Here is a 22,728-nt window from a genome sequence, read left to right as displayed (position 1 = left end):
ATGCAGAATAACGCGACCACCAGTGGCCCAACAGGAACATTCTTTAAGCTATTGTCCTCGTGTGTACCACCGCCCTTGTCATTTGATGGTCTCGCTGAATTCATTGGCTCCCTCTCGAAGCTAGTTGTCATCAGTGCTGTCTGTCCATTACTGTATCGAGATTCCTGTTCGCCCTTAAAAGCTAAGTAACTATCTGACAAACCGGCACACCAAGCGTTTTATGTGCAATTTTCTTTTCACAGCACAACGCAGCTGAACATCAAGCTGTGGCATAGCTGATGGTATTTTGGATCTGTGGCAAACGATGTGGCGATGATAATGACCGAGTTGGCAGGACAGTAACTAGTGCCACCTAGTAGTGGCTTGCGGAAAGTAACCAGCATGCAACCTGGCCTCCGAGACTGCAGCAGTGCGCGACACCTCATCTTGGATGCCATAACCGCAGGTACGCACATGACCCACTTTTTCAAATTTTTGCGCTCCCAAGTGGTGGTGCAAACTGCGCACGAGTAAATAAGGTCTATTCCTGTGCTTTCTTTGGGTCTGAGAAGGTTAAGCTGCACCATCATGAAAATGGCGAGACATGAGTGATTTGGCTTGCTTCAAATGCGGCTTGGCCTAAAGCTTGGTAACAACACAAATAAAGACAGTGTCTGCAGAAAGGAGCTGCCCAAATGTCGCCCAAGACTGGGCTGGCCTCCCTGAACAAAGCTGCTGCTGCCATTCCCCACCATGTTTTCCTTCTGCAATGCAGTGAAACAGCATGTGACAATTGGCTGCGGTACGCAACAATTGGGCACGTGTTACGAGGGAATGAATGGGCAAACATGAGTGGCTGCTGCACTGTCATACCCACCAGCGGCTGTCTTCAACTGTAACGCGACCGTCACCTACTCTGGCTGACCGATCGCCGACAACTCTGACCAAATGTCACCGACTTTCATGGCTCGACTCCCGTACACACGTCTCCTTGTCACGGTCACTTGCTCACCTGTAGTTTCCCTTCTTGCTGATGAGAGACTTGAACTGGCGAAGCGTGATGTCTCGGCCGGCGAGCTTTGTGCGGTAGGGCACCGTCTCCCCGGAGTAGCAGTAGCCAATTACAGTCATCTCAGTGGAGGGCGAGGATGGGGCCTGGACCTGCACAGGGGCAGGGCATAACCCGCCACCTGGAGCTGCCTGGGGACCGGCCCCAGCAACAAGTCCTTGCTGCCCGCCTGGTGGAGGCCCACGCGTCATTGTCTTTGGCCACTTTCTGCGAGGAAAAAAAAAAAGTGGTATGCAGCAAACAGCAAGACCTGCTGTGAACGGGAAGTGTCAGCCTTTTCTGTCACAAATCATGACTGAATGTTCTTAAAGCTTCACGTTCCGTATAAAATCCAAGTGAGATACAATCCGATTGCGCCCCACATGCCATATGCTTTCGTTTCAAGTGAAAGCGGGCAAGGGTGAATGGAGAAGGATGGTGGCTTGATGAGCACAGTCTTCTCGTGCGACCAATGGGAAAGGTAGCATGCTCGTAGCAACACGATCAAGCACATGCAGAGGGGAGGAGACAAGACAGACTTACCTGATCCGACATCATGGGCACACAATGTGAGGAACATGGTCAAAAAGCCAAAAGAGCAGGGCTTGACAAAGGCCCATGTTCCCTCTGTTAATGGGGGTGGGGGAGCAGTTGTTAACGGGAGAGGCAGAAGGGGGGGGGGGGCAGGTTGCCACCGTCTCCTTTTCTAGCGTGGCCGAGTGCATACGCAGCCCACATGCTTTGTTTGCAAGGTACAGTGAAATCTCGATATAAAAAACTTCAGGGAACCACGGTAAACTGTTCGTTGTTCTGAAAGATTATTATAGCAAAAGCCTCAATACTTAACATTCTGTCCATCAGCCCATAAGTCGTCGCCATATGAGCTATGCAGGAAAACATCGCAGCTGGCTCCTGGCAGGCGCTACTGTATTGCTATTTTCTGTAGATTCTGCCGGTACGCGCCGCCGAAGCACCCTATAATAAGAGTGATGTGCGCAAAACAGATGCTGACGCCGAGAAAACTACCAACAAAAAGTTAGCTCCATGCCGCCTCCAAAGCGCAATGTTTCTTGTTTTTTATTTGTTTTTGACATTTCTTGCCATGGACACCGCAGCTGTCTCGCTCGAGGCGGCCATCTGAACTATATCAAAGTGCAAGCACACATAAACAACGCCATCTGGAAAGTGCATAGTGCAACCGTGTGACATCTCCGCAAGTATGGAAGTTACATTGCATCGTGTGCGTAGCTAGTACGGCCGCAGAAAGAAGAGTGAAAGAAGAAACAGACGTGCCTCTGTTGCTAGGCAAAACTTTCTTGGCGGAGTACTCACTCGCAAAACCTGATGCGCCGTTGCCTCCGTTCACTTGCATATTTTTTTTTCTCGGACACCGTCTCAGGTTTCCCGAAACCTCGTGCCGTGAGTCTGCTCTCTACGCCTTGTTGTCTGCTAGCCTACTGTTTCGGCTGCCGTGAAGGATACACGGAAATCTAAGAATCCCCAGATTTCAGAATATTAGTTCGTAGTACTGAGGCATTAACATCACAGGGAAACTGAATAACAATCATTGTTCTGAAAAGTTCAGTATTCTGAAGTTCGCAGTACTGAAATATTTGTACATTGAAACTATTAGAAGTCAGCAAGAGATTTCTGAAAAGTTCGTTAATCTGAAAAGTTCATCAATGTGTTCATGGTAACAAGGCTTGACTGTGATCTGCAATGTGTGCAAAAAGCAGGCATGCCAAAATGGCATGGAATCATGTGTGCTGTCTTCCCATGCATTATTTAGTACTGGAGGTTGCGTGATCTCGAGTTTCGCAGATGCATTGAAGTGAGAGGCAGACAGAGCATTCCCTCCCCGGCTGCCGGCGCTCTTCATGATAGCGTCGTCCTACTTTAAGCGACACAATCAGCAGCAGGGGTAGAGCAGATGCAAAAGTATGGTTGGCTTCACTTCGTACTACCGATGGGAAGATATCATCAATGTGGCGTGAAACCCTATCTTTTGTCGCAGACTCAATTTGAACAATATAATTGTTCTTTTTCATTAAAATGTGCCTTTCCCGATAATTAAAAAAATATTGCGGCCCCTTCCCTGTAAGGGAAGTCTATCGGCGACTGTTCTTATTCGCATAAAAGTCAAATTTCTATATAACAAAGCAAATGGTCTATTTTACCAACTTCTGTTATATCGAGGTTTAAGCGCACTTAAGTAAACATCAATAAAATTCTCCAATGTCAGAATTCAAACACAGGATCTCCAGCACAGAAGCCCAATATCGAAACCATTACGTCAGGGACGCATGCATTGACAAGTGACACGGAACACTGTTAAGAATGGCCCCCAGGCAAGCCAAGCCGTTGGGACACTTGGCATGTTTCGATCTGGCAACCTCGACAGGCGAAATGGCTGCAATCAGCAGCGATTATGCATGTTCGCAGAGTCTTATTGCTTTCTGCATCTAAAGAAGCGCAGAATGCTTTGGAGTTAAGGCCAATGAAGGTAAAAGTGCAAATAAACAAAGCCACAAGAACGTTTGAAGTGACAAGCACGAAGCAGACAAATCTATGTACTAACGACGATTCTCATGGTGTCTGAAAAATTGCGTCACCAGACTTCCCTCTAGTAATTATTGTAGGAAAGTATGCATAAAAGGTACAGGCTGCCAACCTAATGCTAAAAACAGCGCTATTTAGAACATATTTTAGAATGGTCAATTTTGCTGTTGCTTGAACGCAACGCAAGGGCCAAATTCAAGCAACAAAAAAGTGCAAAAAGGAACCCACATTATATCATCGAGTAAATACAGTCATTTGAGAATGACTATTCTCAAATGCCTGTCGAATGCCTGTCGAGGATGCGAATTGTTTTCAATCAAATGCTATAACGGATAGCTCAGCACTGAGTTCAGGTCTGATGTCAGTATAATAAATTATATTCACACACCAAGTTTCATCAAATTAGTTAATTTGAACGGTGTTAAGGGGGAATGAGACACTTTAAATTAGCTTTTTATTTTCTTGAACAATCTTAATGGAATTCGCACAGTTAATGTGCTTTTAAAAACCAGCTGACTTCAGAAATGCAATTATCTTTTGCTATGATAAATATTTTTCATAATAACCAAAACAGGATGTTCTTTAGGGCCAAATAAGCTCATTAACAGCAACTTGCACGGTAATATACAGCACACTGAATTGTGTCTGAATAGTCAGTGTGTCATAAGCTATAAATCGTTGTTTCAGACCATTTTTTAGTGAAGTTATATGCTGTCAGACCTATACCAGTGCCACACGAGCAAATCAAATGGCATTCACCTTAATGCCATTTGTCACCGAAGATGTTTGCCAGAACTCATTCGGCTGAGAAATGCGTACTCTCTACACCATATATCTTGCTCAGTGCGGTTCTCTTAATTTGAAGCAACATCCCATTTAGCTGGAAACAAACTTTCGGGTGTTTTAAGTCATACAGCATGCACAATTAAGTGCATCAAGTTTTATATAATGTGAAATAAAAGAATTAGAAGAAATACTGGTGCAAGCGGAGTCATGGTAAATATTGGCAACAAACATAAAACAAGACAGCGACAAACTAAAACTTTGGCGGCACCATAGTATGCTTAATTCTACGTTTCACTAGCCTTGAAGGCAGGTTAAACTTGTAGATGCATGCTTATCTTTTTATTGTTACCTTAAAATTGCTCGCTTCAGAAGACTGTTATTGACATCCTTGGGTCAAATACAGTAAAACCTCGTTAAATCGTACCCGCTGTGGGGGTTCCACTCTGCGTGCGGCTAGGGCTGAAGGAGAGCTCCGGATCTAGCCCCCCGCAGTCGCTTTGTGTTACTCCCCAACCCGTAGCGCGGGAATCGCGGCTATGTCGGGTCAACTGTAAGAACGTTTATTGCTACCGGCAATAAAGAACACTGGCAGAGGGACGTCTTCTCTGTAATAGTAATGAATAGGCTGGCCTCGTTGCCCGGGATAGTCAGGCAACGTGGTCACTCACGGGTTGCGGCAGGTACTCCAGTCCGGCAGATTAGGGGTCCGGCCTCAGAGAGAGAGGGTCTCCCTCGGTCGCGCTGTTTTGTACCTTTTTACTTGGGCGAGGGGAATGTCCTCCTTGCCCGTCAGCTACCTGCCTGCAAGTCAGGGAGGAAGGGCGCGCACGCGCGCGCCGCGAGAGCGAGGGAGAATCGGGAGGGCATAGTGCGCCTCTCCCCTGTCTATGCCGGCTCTCGACGAGACGGCGCGGGGGAAGATGGGCGCGTGTGCTCCCCGCACCGCTTAAACAGTAGTTTCGTTTTAAAAGTAGTTCAGTCAAATCCCCAACTCAGCAGCCATTGAACATAATGTGTTTTGTATCCGCATAAACCGTACCAGCTTATTGCGTACACATTGGTTAAAACGTAGCGTTTCCACTTTTCGTCGCGTAAACATGGCGGTCCGTTGTCTCCATGGGGCGGCCTGGCAGAACAACAAGCCTCAGAGATTGGAACAATGGCCTCCAAGCGCCCTGTGCGTTTGCGCGTGAAGCCACATCAACATAAACATCACTTCGACGCCGTGTCAGAGAGCGCTAAGGCATCGTGCAAGCAAGGACTTGCGTCATGCCGAAGCTTGGATAAAAAAGACGCGGGGTGCTCAGCGTAGAAGAAAAATTAGACATCGTCCGTGCTATCGAACATGACATGAAGAAGTCAGCACTGGCAAGCGACAGGGATCTGCTGTTGACTATGGTATGTGGCATTTGGAATGCAAAGAAGTTGCTCGGCAGCGCTGCTGCGACTGCGAAGAGATGTCGGCTACGATGTTAAGACTTTTCACCATCGTTGCCTCTGTTGTTGCCGAAGTGTCAACTAGTGACAGTGATGAGGACGACATGGAAAACGACAGCACGGGCGATTCAGGCCCGACAGTGGCAGAAGCTGTGCGTTACGTCAGCATCATGAATACAATCGTCTCGACGAGAACAGGGGCGCATAACGTAACTATTCCAAACGAAAAGTATTCCAAACTCCGGCACCCGGCAATGAAAAAGGCCCCCCGGGACTTCTGCAGCACTACCGTGCGCGTGCATGGAGAATACGTAAAGCCAACGAGGAATCTGCCATGCGAGTGTTTGCCGAGAAGAGGGGGCTGGCTGAAAAGCTGGCACGCAGCTTCAGTAAGTTTGAGGCCGCTGTCATCGTGTTAGGCCACTATGGCATCAAACGAAAATAACACTTTTGCCGCACGAAGTGAATAAGTACTGCATGTATTTTTTCCCCTTTCACCGCACTCTCTCTGAGTTCCGTTTTTGACAGGTAAGTGGGTGAGCTCATGCTATTTCGGTTAAACAGTACTACTGTTTAGTGCATACTTTTTCCGAGCTCCGGCCAACTACGGTTTAACAAGATTTCACTGTACCATTAAAATTAGACGTGTGGCAGCTCCGCCAAGAAAAATGTCATTCAGGAACTTAAGGCTTTAACTAGTGAATGCCATTTTCTGTGCCTGTGTTGCAAGGGTATTGGTCATAAAAAGTGCCCACCCTGATAATAGAAAAATATCAAGTTGGGCATTTGTTATGGCTAAGTTTGACAACCTATAACTTCGCCTGAAAGTGGCCTAAAACAACGATTTGTAGCTTATGACAAACTATGACCATTCAGAATCGATTCCGCTTGCTGCACATTGCCGTACAAGTTGCTGTTAATTAGCTATTAGGACCCAAACAAAAAACATCCCGTTTTGGATATCATAAAAAATACTTATCATGGAAAAATTATTTTATCTTTGAGATCAGCTGGTGAAAATACCGTATTTACTCGCATAATGATCGCACTCTTTTGTAAAAAAAAATTGACGAAAATTCAGGGCTGCGATAATTACACTCGTTAAATTTCCCGCGAAAATAAAAAAACGTTTTCATCCCGTGTTTACTGCGGGATGACAACAGGTCAACAAACAGGCGGCTGCCGCTGTATGTAGTGCGGGACACCAAAAGAAAAATGGCGGCCGGCGGAACAAGCCGAACGCGACGAAAGATTTTTTTTCCTCTCGCGAATACATTACGTGCATTGAAACAGTTTCTTCCATATCAGTAATGAATAATATCGTTAATATCGGCAAGTTTGCGGCAATAACGTAGCCATGTCCACTTTGAGGGTACAGAAACAGATGGGCGCGCTTAGCTGCCAGTGGCATAGGAACACATGGCTGGCACGCAGTGCAAACTGCGGCATTTGTCTTCACTACTACCCTAATATGGCACGTTTCCGCTAAGGGTGGGTGAATATCTTAGCTGTGTTACAAGTGTCGGCGGTTGAATAGGGTACATTTCTAACGTATCGGTGTAAACGTGGCTACTATCATTGCCGCTAGCTATTTGTTGCATGCCCACGAGTGCAGAAGAGAAGAAGCGAAAGACGCCTTTGTTGTTGTTGTTGACCACCACCATTATAAAGCCTGCACGTAATAAAGGCAAGCTTGGTTGTAGCTTTCTTTTGTCATGGAAGTGCGGAAAAGTGATGAAGGGAATGAAATGGGGCATCTGCTTAATTAAGAATGTTTGGTGCGTGCAGACAGCTTGGTTTGTCTTGAAGCGTCGTTCGCATAGCATTCGACAATGGTAAGTGCGATCACTACACGGGAAATTTTAAAAATCTAATTTTGACGACAAAATTCAGTGTGCAACCATTACGCGAGGGCGATCATTATGCGAGTAAATACGGTACATTAACTGTGCAAATTTTATTTAAATTGTTTCAAAAATAAAGAAGTTTTTTGAAGTGCCTCATCCTCCCTTAAGTCATAGTGAATACAGCCACAGGCTTCCTTTAATGTGCACAATCCCTCCCACATAACTGTGCCATGGAATCTCTGAAAGCCAATTACGTTGCAACCATGGAATTTGTTCTTCCAATCATGCACAGTTGTGAACATCTTTTACTTATAAGCAAATCATACGCCAGTGGCCGAGTACATGCACTACACAACTATGCTAAACAATGCGCAAAACAGTCATTATTGGACACTTCTGTTTGATGTGACATCCTCCTTGACTGAGCTCCAAGCCACGCTGGTGCGAGGAACACCGGGCTGCAGCACAAACCAAACTACCCTACAGCAGCAGTACGCTATAGCATCCGTCGAAGAAAAGTCCTACAAAAGCACAAAAACAGTGAATGGAGAACCAACGATACTGGCTATGTCCATGTCTATGCCTACTCAGTCGACTTCCAGGATAATGATGATGATGACCATGTTGGCTTGCTTTAGGCTTTTGTTTCACTTTTACTACCGAGGAAGCATCAACAGAAGGAAGCTTTCATTCTTCAACGTCGCATGGCACAGGATGGAGCAACGGTTCTGCTCTTGGTGCAATCTGGGGCAATTGACACAGCTGTTCCAGCAGCAAAGCTGTCACCAACAGTCGAAAGCCATTCAATGGTACATATTAGGTGACATCGTTAGAATGTTGGGTTTAAGTGCGAGAGGTCAAACTCACTTGGCTTTTGCTGCCTGCTGGCTTCCACTGTAGTTCACCTCCAGCCTCCGGCGTGCCTCGACAAGCTGTGTCATAGTGTCTGGTGGCTGCTGGGTTGGCGGCAGGCCGGACTCCTGGGATCCCCAGCCGGAGCCCGGGAGAGAACCGCAGCCAGGAGCCACGCCGCATGAACGGCTTCGGGACGTGTTGACAGAGTTCTGCTTGGACCGTGACGAGGTGCCCGAGGTGGTGGACTTCTTGTGGCTCCGCGAGGAGTCCTTCTCCGGATCTGGGGGTCCCAGCGGGTAGCCGGGAACCTTGTGGTTCAGGATCCAGTTGTTCACCCTGCAACACAACAGATTAAAAATGAACCTCACATTGCAAACCATGTGTCACAATCGTAACACATGCTGATTGGAAGTGCATTTCAGGTCAGTAAAATGGGCTTTCCGAGCAAGTTTATGAAAGCGATTGCAACTATATTATATGAGGCTCTTAAAATGGGCAATTCCTGTGAAAGCAGTAAGGGCTCACTGGTTCATAAATTCAAACACTACAAATGACCCCCTACCCGCCTTATCGCAGTCCATACTGTGGACTGTGACGAAGCGGTAGTGTGCCAAGACGTGCTTAAGTTGATCTTTCTGTTTCGAGCTTTTCTCTAGGTAAGAAAAAAAAATGTCAGCCAAAGCCTCATCAAGCTCCTTTTTGGGCGGCCAAGTTGATAAGATGGCACGGGCAACTAACCCTCATCAAACCTGGTTGAGCCTCTCTCAATACAGTAGAAACACTTTTTCTTGCCGATCATGACCATTTCCATTTCCCAAACAATTGACATCATCTTTGCTCATCCACAGGCGTTGTTCTCCAAGTCTGAAGAAGGGAAACGCTACGCCTGTGGACGAGCAAAGATGATGTCAATTGTTCGGGAAATGGCTGCCAACGTGGAGACTCCTTTGCTGGGTGCCCTAAAACAGCAAGTATTTTCGATTGCTGTGGGTGGCAGTAACAATAGGGATACGCAGCTGTACCCTATTGTTGCAACATATTTAATTAAAGAAACGAGTAGAGTCGAAAGACGCCTTCTTTGACACGGGACAATCCAAGGAAAAGTGAGGGGTCACAAGATTGCAAATCTGGTTCTGGATGAGATGAAGTCTCGGAATCCGCCTGTTGGAAACCTGTTGGCTATGTGTTCGGACAATGCCCATGTCATGATTGGCAAGAAAAACAGTGTTTCTACTGTATTGAGAGAGGCTCAACCAGGTTGGGGGTTAGTTGCCCGTGCCATCTCATCAACTTGGCCGCCCAATAAGGAGCTTCAGGTCTTCCTGTAAAGGTTGACGAGGCTTTGGTTGACATTTTTTTTACCGAGCGCGCCATGCGCATTTTCTTGTTTACACGAGTTCTAGCGAACGGAAAACGTGTCATACAATCGCACTTTGGCGACGCACTGAACATTGGTGCCGAAAAATATTGTTTTCCGAGAATGTATGAATTGGTAAGAAATGAGCGTAACTCTATTTGGTCATTTATTGTGTTCTCGATGTGAACATTGGCGCCGGCAAAACGTACGCGATGAGAACGTATCAACCAGGTTCTAGTGTACATAAAAATTTTTTGGGTTAAGATGTGTTATTTCAGAATACTCTGTGATGTCTTCATGTTCTGTAACCTCAGAAATAACGGATTTCTGCAAAGAACAACCGTGAAGTTTTGTTCTTCGGGCACCTGACAACTATTTGAATTCGCTTTGAACCAAAATGTTACTATTCGCACAAGGCCTACCGTATATAATTTTTTAATTGCACTGACAAACACCCGACTGTTTTCCACCAGTCTCATCTTGTGCACCATCAAGCTGCAATGCCTGAAGTGGTATTAGCAACGCTCCCGATTGCGCCAGCGTTGTGATCTGTGCAGCAGCAGTTGCCTTGCATGTTGTATTGTGCCCCATCGCCCACCACGTATTGTTAACACCACTGCCCGAGTAGCTCAAATGCAATGCCAAATCTCGAGATCGCCTTTGGGCGAAACTGCCAATTTTGTTTCCCTTGCTGGTATAAAACGTTGCACCACGTAAAAATGATGCCGCACCAACTCGCACGAGCCATAGGTTCCAACTCACCGCTCCGTCGCCCCCTGATTGACCGGCGGCTGCTCGCACACAGCGCTGGCCCCACTGTCCACACCGCTGTCCGACGGCTGCGGCCCACTCCGAAAGGTCCTTCTGGAGGCAGCATTGCCGCCAGACGTGGCGCAGCCTCCCTGGGCCCTCCTCCGGCTGCCGTGGACAGTGTCGTCATCGGGCGAATAGTCGCGGACTGCGCCGCTGTCGCTGGAGCAGGCGTCCCGTTCCTGCGTGGTGACAGCCAGAAGACGGGAGACCAATTGGAGAAAACCAAGAGCAGGAAAGTAAGGAAGACAAATTTGAATAGAACCCATCTATCAACCACTGCCAATGTTAATGGGAGACCACTGGAACGAAGAACTGCCTGAAGGCTATTCTGGAATCATGCACCCCTTCACTGCATCTTCCATTCCATCCAATTTCCAGAAAAACACTGGTGGTACAATGCCTGCAAAATACGTAGGCACACAGGTGCAACTCGCTTCGACCCTCCGGCCAGAAGTGTGGCACCCGTGAGGAGATCGGTAGCAGAGCGTTTGGTTTGAAATTTTAGCTGGTTTTTGCAGCCCATAGCAGTGTAACACTTCAAAGACACGATTGTTGGTGCACATTGCATGCACTGTGCTTGTCAGCTCAAAATGGCCAGACCTGGTGAGACCTGGTGATCTGAGCATTCCGTGCACACGAACCTTCTTGTGCCAGTGCTGGTGTCCCAGGACTGCATACGGTGACACCATGGCCGGTCCAAAGCGGTGCCTTGGAGAAGGCGCACGTGGAGGTGTGTGCGAGAGGGGCGAGTCGAAGACGCGCGACACATGTTCGTCCAGGATGCTCTGCGAGCTGACCTCCTCCGGTGGTATGCCCAGCAGACGCTCGCAGAAGCCCGGGTTGTTGGCAGCTCCGGGTCCCGAGGCCGCACCGGAGCCAGGAACCGGAGCACCTCCGCCGGACTGCGGCACAATGTTGAAATGGCTGACGTTACAAAACCAGAACACCTAATGACATTGGGCTAGTTAGTAAAGATTTGCTCTGAAACCATAGAAAGTGAAACAGTAAGCAAAGCTATTTTAGTCTGATGGCGAAATCTTGTTACCGCGAACACCGCATTATCAAACTTTTCAGATGAACGAACTTTGCCAAAATCCCCTGCTGACTGCATATAGTTTCAAGGTAAAAGTATTTCATTACTACGAACTTCATTATACCAAAGCTTTCACAACAATGATCATTACCCAATTTCCGTGTCGTGTTAACATCTCAGAACTATGAACTAATATTCCTAATTCTAGAGATACATAGATTTCCATGTATCCTTTACAGCAGCTAGAAAAGAAAGCAGACAACAAGGTGCAGAAAGCGGATGCCACAGCGCATGGATTCAGAAAACCCGAGACGGCACTGGAGGAAAAAAATGCTGGGACAGGACTTTTTGTTTAGTTCTTTTTATTGCGGAGGCAACGACACATCAGGTTTTGCATGCAAACTCTGCCCAGAAGAATGCTAGGCATAAATTTAAGAGACAAAAAGAGTGGTTTTGATAAGAGAGCAAACGGGTATAGATGATATTCTAATAGACATTAAGAGAAAAAAATGGTGCTCGGCAGGGCATGTAATGCGCAGATTCGATAACCGTTGGACCATTAGGGTGACAGAATGGGTACGAAGAGAAGAGAAGCACAGCAGAGGACGACAGAAGACTAGGTGGTGCGACAAATTTAGTAAATTTACGGGTGCTAGTTGGAATAGGTCTGCGCAGGACAGGGGTAATTGGAGATCACAGGGAGAGGCCTTCGTCTTGCAGTGAACATAAGCTGATGATGATGATGACTATGCCCAGACACAAGCACCGCCTAGCAATAGAGGCGCATCTCTTCCTTCTTTCTGCGCACGCCTATTTTTCTTTGGCACTTCTTTCTGTGGCGGTACCAGCTATGAGCATGGTGAATTATAAACCGCCGTGCTTGTGGGATTGCCACACGGTTGCGCTTTCGGCCGTTTCATTTACACGGGCTTGCATTTTGGAATAGTTCAGGTTTCCGCATCAAGCGGATGTCCACGGCAAGGAATGTGAAAAACAAACAAACAAAAAGAAGCATTAGGCGACATGGAGCTGCTTCTTTGTCAGTGTTTTTCTCGGTGTCAGTGTCTCTTTTGCGCACACCACACTGAATACGGTGCTGTAGTGGTGCATGGCAGCGGAATCTATACAAAATAGCGACAGCGCAGGCCGAGAGCCAACAGCGATGTTTTCGTGGATAGCTGATAAGGTGACAAATGATGAACTAATAGGTTGATGGGTGAAATGGTTAATTTTGGAGCTTTTGCTATAGCAACCTTTCACTACAGTCTACGCTCGTTACAATGGAGCCGTGTACAACAGGCTTTCGGATATAACGGACCATTTTTCAACCTTAGTTGGGAATGCCTATTTTATTAATGCAACTATCGACTATAGCGGACGAAATTATTGGCAATTTTTGTCAAAATCGGGCGTATAAAACGGGCTTTTACCGTGTCGACACAGGCTGGCAACTGACTTGCGAGGGTCGGCCAATGATCGCGGCTCAATATTTTGCGCGCGAGGAAAGCAGGGCGGAAGTGCGCCTCCTTTCGCGCGCAAGGCATGAGGGGGGAGGCGAGGGAAAGAGGGGGGGTTCTATTCCGATGGCTGCTGTTAACGACGCTGTCGCAAGGGCACCGTATCTTGAAAGTGATCTGCGATGTGGACAAAGTGCGCCCAATGCCGGTAGCTTCATATCTGCTGTGCTTTCGATGCTTAGTTTGCATTGAAGCAAGAGACAGCACGAAGGTCAATTCGCTCGCTGCTGCTGCCGCGCTAATCTTAATTTGCTACCGCAATTGATACTCCGCCTTTCGGGCGGAACTGCGACTTTATTTGTTTTTTTACTTTGGATGTTCATCACTTACTCTTTGCAATAAAGTTGTTAGACATCACGACGAAAGTTTCGGAAGTGAGGAGTTTCGGATATTACGCACTTCAGATAAAATGGATGTTTTTGTCGGATTATCGGGTCCGTTGTAACGAGAGTCGACTGTATGACCAACAATTTGCTGTGGCACCCTGAAGTTTGTTTTATCGAGATTTCACCGTATATGCTGTGCTTGTCTCTGCATCTTTTCCGATCTAATTGAAGCATTATCATTGCATGGATGCACCTTGCAGTTCCATACCTGGCAATCCGAACTTACATAAATTCTTAATTTTTCTTTTTACCGAAAGGAAGGAGCAGCCACACAAAGCTACTAGAGTAGCTTGACGAAGTGTGTGGGGTTCTCACCCGTGCTCTTGGGACAAAGGAACGACAACAAAGTAGTGCAAACAACCACAAGGGCATTTATTGCACCTTTCATAGACTAATGCCTGCTAGCCGAGTTGCTATCCCCAAAACATGCCGATAGGCGCGCGTCAAATCGCGGAAGTCCGACTCACCACGACCGGATAGTGAGTGAACCTGTTCGCCCCATGCTGGATCCCAATGCCTGGTCGTTCGCGAGTATGGTCACGCAAACAGTGGTGCATTCGAACGAGCCCTCGCGAGATGGTCTCGCAGAAGCATGGATCGGCGCACGCGCGGAACGTCTGCGCTGCTTGCGAACCTCGAGCCAAAGAGGAAGAGCCTTCTCCTTTCCACGCCCAAGTAACCCCACCGTTAGGTGGCGTTAGCAGCGCAACACTCGCACCATCTCTCGTACTGTGCTTCAACCAGACCGACTGCCGTGGGCATCAGGTCATACGATGAAGCCGGACTACAGGAGACGGGAACCATGCGGGAAAACAACACATTAGGAGACGCGTGAGAGTCGCACATCTCCACAAGTGTTTTTTTCCCCACAAATGATAGCAATGGACGGTTAACAGAGCAACGGGACAATACACAGTAAAGGATGCCCAGACAAGTGTTTAGTAAAATAAAGCACATACTACACAATTAGCCAATGACAATGCAATATGTAAACGTATAAAACAAAGGTCAGCAACTAGAAAACGCAGGAAAATTGCAATTCCGAAGCTGTCAAAGTTAAAAGACAGACATAAAAAAAGACCTACTCTGCAGCCTTGAGTCAATGAGCGGACTCCACTTGGCAGCACTACTGCAACGTGATTCCACCCATGATTTAACAACCCCAATAACACATGCATATGATTGATCTTCACTTAAACATAGCTAAGCACTGCTCCGTAACTGTTGTCGCTTCATGCCTAAAGAAGGGGGCAAACTCATCCTACGTGGTATCAAAACCTGTAGCTCTCCGAACCACCAGATGCACGAGTCAAAAACAACTTTTGCGATGGTGTAGTACATCTTGGCAACACGGCAACAACATGGCTGCTGGAAAAAGAGGGTGGGGTGGAGGGCAGAGGCCACTGAGAGATGGTCGTCCAAGTCAAGCGATAGGTTCGTCAGTGTAAGACTAATGCTATATCCAGTTGTGCGTGATGCAAACAAGTAATGACATGAAGGCAACAAAATCGAGACGGCGTAGCTAGCAATGTCGACGTGGTTTGGTGACCACGGTATGACTACAGAGATGACGGTGTGACAAGATGGAACGAAAGCGTGACAACGATGATGACAGCACCATAGCAACATTGGAGTTTCTGCGCAGGACGAAGCTTCAGGCGCGGCATTATAAGCAGCTGTGATGTTACAGGGACACCCAGATACCAACCCCATGAAAAGCTAAGCGCAGTAAAAAGAAAAAGGAACCAATGGACAATAGAACTGACGTCACAGATCAAAGGCTAGTTCATGACAAAACCTATAGTGGCACATATCAATGACTGCACCACCTGTATAGTTGCGGCAGCATGAAGTAGGGAGGGGTATAGATTTAGAACAGGCTGCCTACAATGACAGAAACGAAACTTGCGAAAACAAGCATGCGCTTGGTTGCTATCGGCAGCCAGCGCTGTTCACTGCGGTGGCTCACCGAGGCAGAGGCCACCCCAGCACCGACCATGGGCGGTCCCCGAGGTGGTGCCGACGGGAAGTCTTCGGCCTGCGCCCGGTGGAAGCGCTCCAGCCTTTCACCACAGTCCAGCTGCTTCTTCACCACGTGCAGCTTCTCGATGATGGAGGTGGCAAACTTCTCCGGGTTCTTCTCGGCCAGGCTGTACGGGTGCTCCATCTGTGTCCGCTGCAACGTCAACAGGGGGAGACAAAAATGTCAGTGGAACAGTTTATACAAGAAAGCCGCTACACTCGGTCAAACCCAGAAACGAATTTGCTCGGTGGTAAATATCGACGAGGTGATGGCTCATGGTCAAAGCAAAAGAGACAATGCAAATTTGCGTGCGATCCGCTGTTGCTAAATACGGGAATTCATGACGCATGGTATGTATGAACAAGCGAGCGGCGCGTCGGCTCCACCCAAAACCAGTGCTTGTAATACTTTGCAACTTCGCAAAGAGTGTAAAGACAAACATCCTTGCACAGGTCTTCTGTTTTACACAAACAATGCCAATAGACACATATCTATGCGAGCGTGAAATTTCCCGCAACGCCGTCTGCACTGCTAGGTATGTTGACGGGCCCCGATGGTTGGGAGCGAGTAGGCTTAGCTAGCTGGCCGTTGGACGTGCAGCTGGCCTGGTGTGTGATGCGGCTGCAGCTCGTAATAAAGCAATCCTATTTTTCAGCATAATTAATGTCCAAACATTGTGTTGCGTTTAATTAAACGTGCAAGCAGTTTTCTTGGTGTCGGCTGCGAAGAGCACACATGCGAGGTGAGCGAGGCAAGCCGCCTCGCAGGGATGATCGCACTGCTGTACACCTGCGAGAATCCCATTGCATCGTAGCTCCCGATCATGGCAATGATTTAGTATTGGGGACTGCGCATCATGATAGGCGCACTTTTCAACATCGCCTAATTAGATAATTCTAGGAGTGTGTCAATGTACAAAAATTTCGAACAATAAATTGAACGGTAGCTGCATTTAGATGAATTTGACAGAAGCACACTGTATCAACTACTAAGCTTTCTAAACTTTGAAACAAGATGGCGGCCATCACGTGTTTCCAGTGCGGTTGCTTCCGGCGCTTGGTTGTTACCGCCAAAAATTGTGTCGCCCGTATAAGTGTAATGTGGTGTTACCTTATGCAATTTTAGTGCAAAGCAATTGCATTTGAGCACATTTTGGAGACTGCAAGCTTTGCACAAGTAGGTAATGCGCAGGGTTATGTTCCGGCAAATTTCATTGATGCAGGATTGTAGTACAGCGACCTTTCGTTGTCGAGAGGTACGAAATGCACTGACTCCTATGAGCGTTCGCCGGGGATACGAAGACATTTCGCTGCCGCGGGTTTCGACTGTGTCACAACTGTGTTTTCAACCCTGTGCTGCCTCGTCTTTGAACAGCTTAAAAGCTTTTTCGAGAGTACAATTTGTTTTTCTTTTCATAAAACTTGATGCGACGCGACATGCGAAATCGCAGAAGGAGCCCAAGTTCTTAAGCTTGACACAGCAAGTTCGGGAGAGTTCCCAAGTGCGCCGACTGTAGCTCAACGACAGGAACGCCCGTGTTCCCTCCAATAAACTTGAGTTGGGAGCCCCACGAAGCGTTACGAACAGTTCGAGTCAGAGAAGTCTGCAAAGAATTTGGTGCGAGGCAGGGCCAACCGACTCACAGGGATGATGACGTGCTCGCCCAGCGAGTCCCTGTTGACGTTGGCGTTCTTGCGGACCGACATGCGATGAGTGGCACGCTGAAACAGGCTCTCCTTGGCCGCGGAGGCGGAGCAAGGCGCAGCCGGAGGAACGCTGTCCACTTCGGTGGCCGCGTCGTCCGTGTAGGCGCCCGATGACAGGCTGTGGAGCTCGCTGTCCTGAGCCGAGGGCGGCACGAAGGAGGAGTTGTTGACGTGGTACGGGTGCGGCACGCCCAGGGAAGAGCTGCCTCCTCCGCTTGCCTTGGGTCGGCTGTAATGTGCGCAATGCGAGAGCCACCGGTTAGGCACACGCCAACTCACTTCCCCATCTGGTATTGATGGGTCTGCTGGAATGCGCGCAATGCAAGAGCCACCGATTAGGCACTCGCCAACTCACTTCCCCATCTGGTATTGATGGGTCTGCTGGAATGTGCACAAAGCAAGAGCCACCGATTAGGCACACGCCAACTCACTTCCCCATCTGGTATTGATGGGTCTGCTGGAATGCGCACAAAGCAAGAGCCACCGATTAGGCACACGCCAACTCACTTCCCCATCTGGTACTGATGGGTCTGCTGGAATGCGCGAAATGCAAGAGCCACCGATTAGGCATACGCCAACTCACTTCCCCATCTGGTCTTGAAAGGAGTCACGTCTTCGGGTGTCAACAGACGGAACAACAAAGGCACTCAAAAAAAAAAAAAGAATGTGCACTGAAACTGACTCGCAGACTTGGGAAATCGGTGCACATATAAGATTCGCATGTGTGCCTTTGTCATCCCGTCAAGCTGCTAATTCGGATGTGCTCAATCACTCTGAAAAATCAGTCTCACTGACGTAATGCAAAATACCACTGATATTTCAGACACCTTACCGTGCATGCACCGACATTCTGTTACAATAGCGATTACAGTAAAAGCGTGTTAAATCAAAAGTGTTAAAACTAGAAAAAAATTGAAGAGATAAGTGCAGTTTCGAAATAAGCGAACGCACGGAAATAGAAACCTGATATCCGAACCTGAAATAGAAGAAACCTGATATCCACTGTCCTTGCGTAGGCCACAGAGAGCTTTTCCGAAATGGCACCAGTAATATTCTTGATTTCGTTCACGTGCCTCGGCACTTGACATGGCGGTACCTATGGGCAATAACGTGGCTGGAACACACTATCGGCAAGCATCCCACAACAGCATGTCATGCCAGACTTATCTTCCTTTTGCCAGTGCGGGAGTCACATAACAAGAGTTGCAAGTTGTGTATGAAGGGAAGCTGTACAACAAAGCAAGCATATCACAGATGTAGCCTTTACGAATTAAGGGGCTTGGCTTGGCTTGTTCTGCCATCTGGGCACGATCTGCAACTACTAGTATATGACAAGGCATCAATAGTTTCAGTTTTGAGAAGGTGCTGGCGACACGGTTGACAAACATGCCAGCGATGGATAAAAACAAAGATTTCACTATTTCTGCTCGACTCTGTGGCCAAAGTAGCGCACAACCTTGCAGTTTAACGACTGCAGGTAAACTTTCCAGGTAAAACAATTATTTATACCTCTAACCAGCGTCTAAAGCGTTAGGCGCTCAACTAAGCAGAAATCTGCACTAGCTTTCATGCAGTTTCAGGTTTACAAGTGCGGTGTGCATCTTGTCCAGCTGCTGCACGAACACTGGCCGCAATTCTTTAGCGGGCACGAAATTAAAGAACTCTACAGACGGCACACTTTGCAGGAACATTGAGGTCGGGGTCAAAGATGGGTCATTGTCCTCCTGTCATAACTGCCGCTGCCACCATTGCAAAATGCCGCCGTCTGTCACAACAACGATCGCCTCGTTGGACATCTCTTCGCCAAGCGAGGCAGCATTATCTGCACTAACTCCTCCACCGAAGCACCACCAGCTGTTTCATCGTCGGTAGCAACGTTTTCCCAGAGCTCGGTAAAGTCAGCAGCCTCTGCTGTATTGGTCTCGCTATCATGGGGGGGGGGGGCCCTGGCACATAAAGCCTGCCTTTCTGAAACAGTTGCTTATTTAAACTCTTCTTGCATTGATCAGCGTGGCCACTAGTTTCGAATTTGGAGATCACGGTGCTCCTGGTTTTCAGAGTAGTCAACAACATCGTCGACTGTGCGAGCTATGCTTCTTTCGAATCTTGCAAATTTTGCAGATTCATCTCAAGTGACACAGCTTTGTGCTTCGTCAGAGCAACCATTTACAAATTCGGCTGTCCGCTGTCTCGGGGCTGCTTCTGCGCTTCCCGAGAGAGCGATTGCATAAAGGGCTGGCACCACTGCTTTGCACTCCTTTTTCTCTGTCTCTACCCACGTGCAGCATGACGCAGATGCCAAACAGCTGGACCTTGTGGCGTACCGCACCGACTTGCGATGTTCTCCGTGGTTTTCGCAATCGACACACAGGCGAGACACGCCACGCGGTAATGGCAGCAGATACAGTCGAATCTTGTTAATTTAAACACGCTTAACTCGAACTTTTGATTTATTTGAACTGGCGCTGTTGTGCCGTCAAACTTATGTGTATTCGAATGGGTTAAAGGGCCCGGTAACTTGAACGCGCAAACATTTGCAACGGTTAATTCGAACATAGTGCGCTCGGACAGTGCTCTCAGCAGCACGATAAATCATGCGAAGTCACCTCCTACTAGCATTCCTCTGACCCCTCTAAGAGGAAAAGCTTAGGAGAGATTTCCCAATGTCGTGCACGAAGAAAAAAAAAAAAAGAAGCAGTGGTGGAAATTTACGTGCAGGCACGTGCAGGCGCGTATCACCGATTACTTCTGTTCGTGACGGGTTAGTGACTTCTGTTAGTGTTGCGGCACCACCAACGTATCCCCATAAAGTCAATGTTTATATAAGAACATCCGGAACTTCGGACACAAAAAACCTTTGCTGTCCAACTTTCCAGACTTTTTGCCATGACCGCAGGTCCGACATGGCCTTAATCAAAGCTGCCACCACTGCCATTTTCATTTTCGTGCCACCTCGATCCGGCGCTCTCGCATGCACATCCGCAGGCAGCCATAGCCACACCATGGCAACGCTAGGCCTAGCTACTTCGATGTTCGCTCCCAAGCTTCTTGCTGTTCGGTGCCGTGTTTTTCATTAAAGAATTCGCCACTGTCAGCAATGGCACCGACTCTGCCTTTGTAACCCTTGCCAGTGTCTTCGTAGCACGAAAAGGATGAAGCGTTGCATAATGCTGGTTCCCTTCGCCCTTCGAAGTCACCTTCGCCCCAATACAGCAGTCTTACACGGTGAAGCATACCAAAAGTTTGAAGGGGCAACTGTCAAGGGACATGGTATGTTTCCTTTTATTATGCACGCGTGAACCCAACGCCTCCTATCATAGTACGAGCACCGATATGCCTAATAGCTGACTGCAATTTATAAATACGTGTGAATAAATCTTGTGGAACGTCCCACTTATGTTTTAGCTCAATGCACATGCGTCACTGCAGGTAAGTCCTCCATTCAAATAGCTTCCTTTAATTCGAACTTCTTTGAATTAGAACAAGTTTTCGGGCCCCTTCGAGTTCGAATTATCGAGATTCGATCGTACGAACTCCCGTAGGCAAGCTTTTCACAAACACGAATATCAAGCTCGGTGTGCATGGAAAATGTCGCCCAAAAGGCAAAATTTTGATAATTGTATCCGACATGCAGTCATAACATATCATTATACGGTGGACTCTAAAGAAGCGGAACCTCAAGTGACCAGAGAATTTGGTTCCATTTATCAGGAGTTCCATTTACCAAGAGACAAAGCTGAACACAATTCCATGAATACAAAACCATCAAACCGTGAGTATGGTGTCCCGTTTAAGAGGCAGATCCATTTAAAGCGATTTTCATTTATCGAGATTCCAATGTATATGGGTACCCTTATACCCTTACCCTTATAGCCCATTGCATAAGTCGATACGCTCAAGTTGATGCATCATTATAACGAATCGATATCGTTATTGCACTGTAATCTGCAGTGCATTGACTGCACTGCAATCAAGCCTCTCCGAACTCTCGGTCGCTGACCGTAATGTACACAGCATCGGGATTGGCTGAAATTTTCTTTTATGCCAGTTTGCCTGAAATTCAGCGTAACAGGGACTCACACTGCTGACGTGGCGTCCGATGCCATGCGGGCCACCATTCGAGGAATCTGCTCGCCGTACCGGTACAGCTTCCACACATTCCGCCGGGTCAGCGGGGCAGGGGATGCCTCCATCGCCAGCTCTTCGTCCTCCTTGACGGTGGGCAGGATCTCGAGACCCATGGGTGGCATCACCGGTGGCAGCGAGCCGTCTTCCTCGCCTGACGATGACCCCGATTCCGCAGCAGCCATCGCAGCAGCAGCCGCAGCAGCAGCTGCACCAGAGGCATTCGCCGCTGCTGTGCTCGATTCTTCGCTGCTCCCACCGAAGTGCTGCGTAGTTAAGAAAAGTTCAAGACAAATGAGCACTTCACTTTTTTTTTTATTTAACACGTTCAGTGTGGCGGCGTTTTTTTGTAGACTCAATTCCTGTGCTTCGTGACCCAACCGATATTTCCCAGGTGCATCGTGCCCCCACCGGTAAGTCACCAAGGTGGTGCTCTCCATTGAAACTTCCTCGAGGTGCAGAGAGTTGGCACCTCGACGAGTCAGATCAGAAAGAGCAAGAAAAGCTCTGCAGAGCCACACAGGGGGAATAACTGCCTGGACCCACCGATGGCCAACATCGCAGTCAATGTCTTAAAAACAAACAAATAAATGAATTAATCCCCTTCGGGTGATACATGCACAAAATTGTGCATGCCAAGGTAGTATATCAAAAGCAAATCAAATTCCAATATTTACGTGCCAAATCCAATCCAATATTTACGTGCCAAAACAGTGATCTGGTTATGAGGCATGCCGCAGTGGAGGACTCCGGGTTAATTTAGACCACGTGAGGTTCTTTTAATCTACACCTAAATCTAAGTACACAAGCATTTTTGCCATTGAAATGCAGACGGGATCGAATCCACGGCCACAAGCTTGGCAGGGCAAGACCATAGCCTATACACTGCCACAGTGGTTTGAGTCGAAAGCAACAGCACTGATGTAAATTTTAAAACATGGAATCCGTCTTGAAACACTCCTCACTGAACCTGTGTGCTGCAAGCTGAATAATGTGTGCAAGCGTTTTAGGAACCGAATTGGAAGGGTAGTTGAGGTGGACTGGGTGCTTTGGCTCTCAGAGTCCGTATGTTGTCATGCAGCAGCGGGGCTCACTTCTTACGATGTTTTACATCGGGCATATATTTCAAGTGGCTGGGTAAATGCTTTCCAAGTGTGCTAGACAAAAGATAGTTAAAAGTTCTTGTGTCTGACATCCCTGTCAGACAGAGCAGTGCAACAAGCTTGAGAACTGCTGGCAAGACTAGCACGGCCATGT

The 22,728-nt window shown here is 47.7% G+C and overlaps 1 protein-coding gene across 1 annotated transcript in view; it reads right to left on the bottom strand.

Moving 5' to 3' along the window:
- The window catches only part of LOC142590158 (axin-1-like), a 40,964-nt gene that overhangs the window by 6,355 nt on the left and 11,881 nt on the right, over positions 1-22,728 (bottom strand). The window contains exons 5-11 of the mRNA XM_075702050.1: positions 21,427-21,737; positions 17,284-17,575; positions 15,587-15,793; positions 11,323-11,583; positions 10,631-10,860; positions 8,524-8,847; positions 992-1,255 (exon numbers count right to left, since the gene is read on the bottom strand). Of these exons, the coding sequence (XP_075558165.1) occupies positions 992-1,255; positions 8,524-8,847; positions 10,631-10,860; positions 11,323-11,583; positions 15,587-15,793; positions 17,284-17,575; positions 21,427-21,737 (1,889 nt within the window). The remainder of the gene's footprint in view (positions 1-991; positions 1,256-8,523; positions 8,848-10,630; positions 10,861-11,322; positions 11,584-15,586; positions 15,794-17,283; positions 17,576-21,426; positions 21,738-22,728) is intronic.

This window comes from Dermacentor variabilis, chromosome 8, assembly GCF_050947875.1.
Source record: "Dermacentor variabilis isolate Ectoservices chromosome 8, ASM5094787v1, whole genome shotgun sequence".
In the NCBI taxonomy this organism is placed as follows: Eukaryota; Metazoa; Arthropoda; class Arachnida; order Ixodida; family Ixodidae; genus Dermacentor; species Dermacentor variabilis.
Note: the sequence above shows the minus strand (reverse complement) of the source record. Positions and strands in the feature narration are given on the sequence as shown.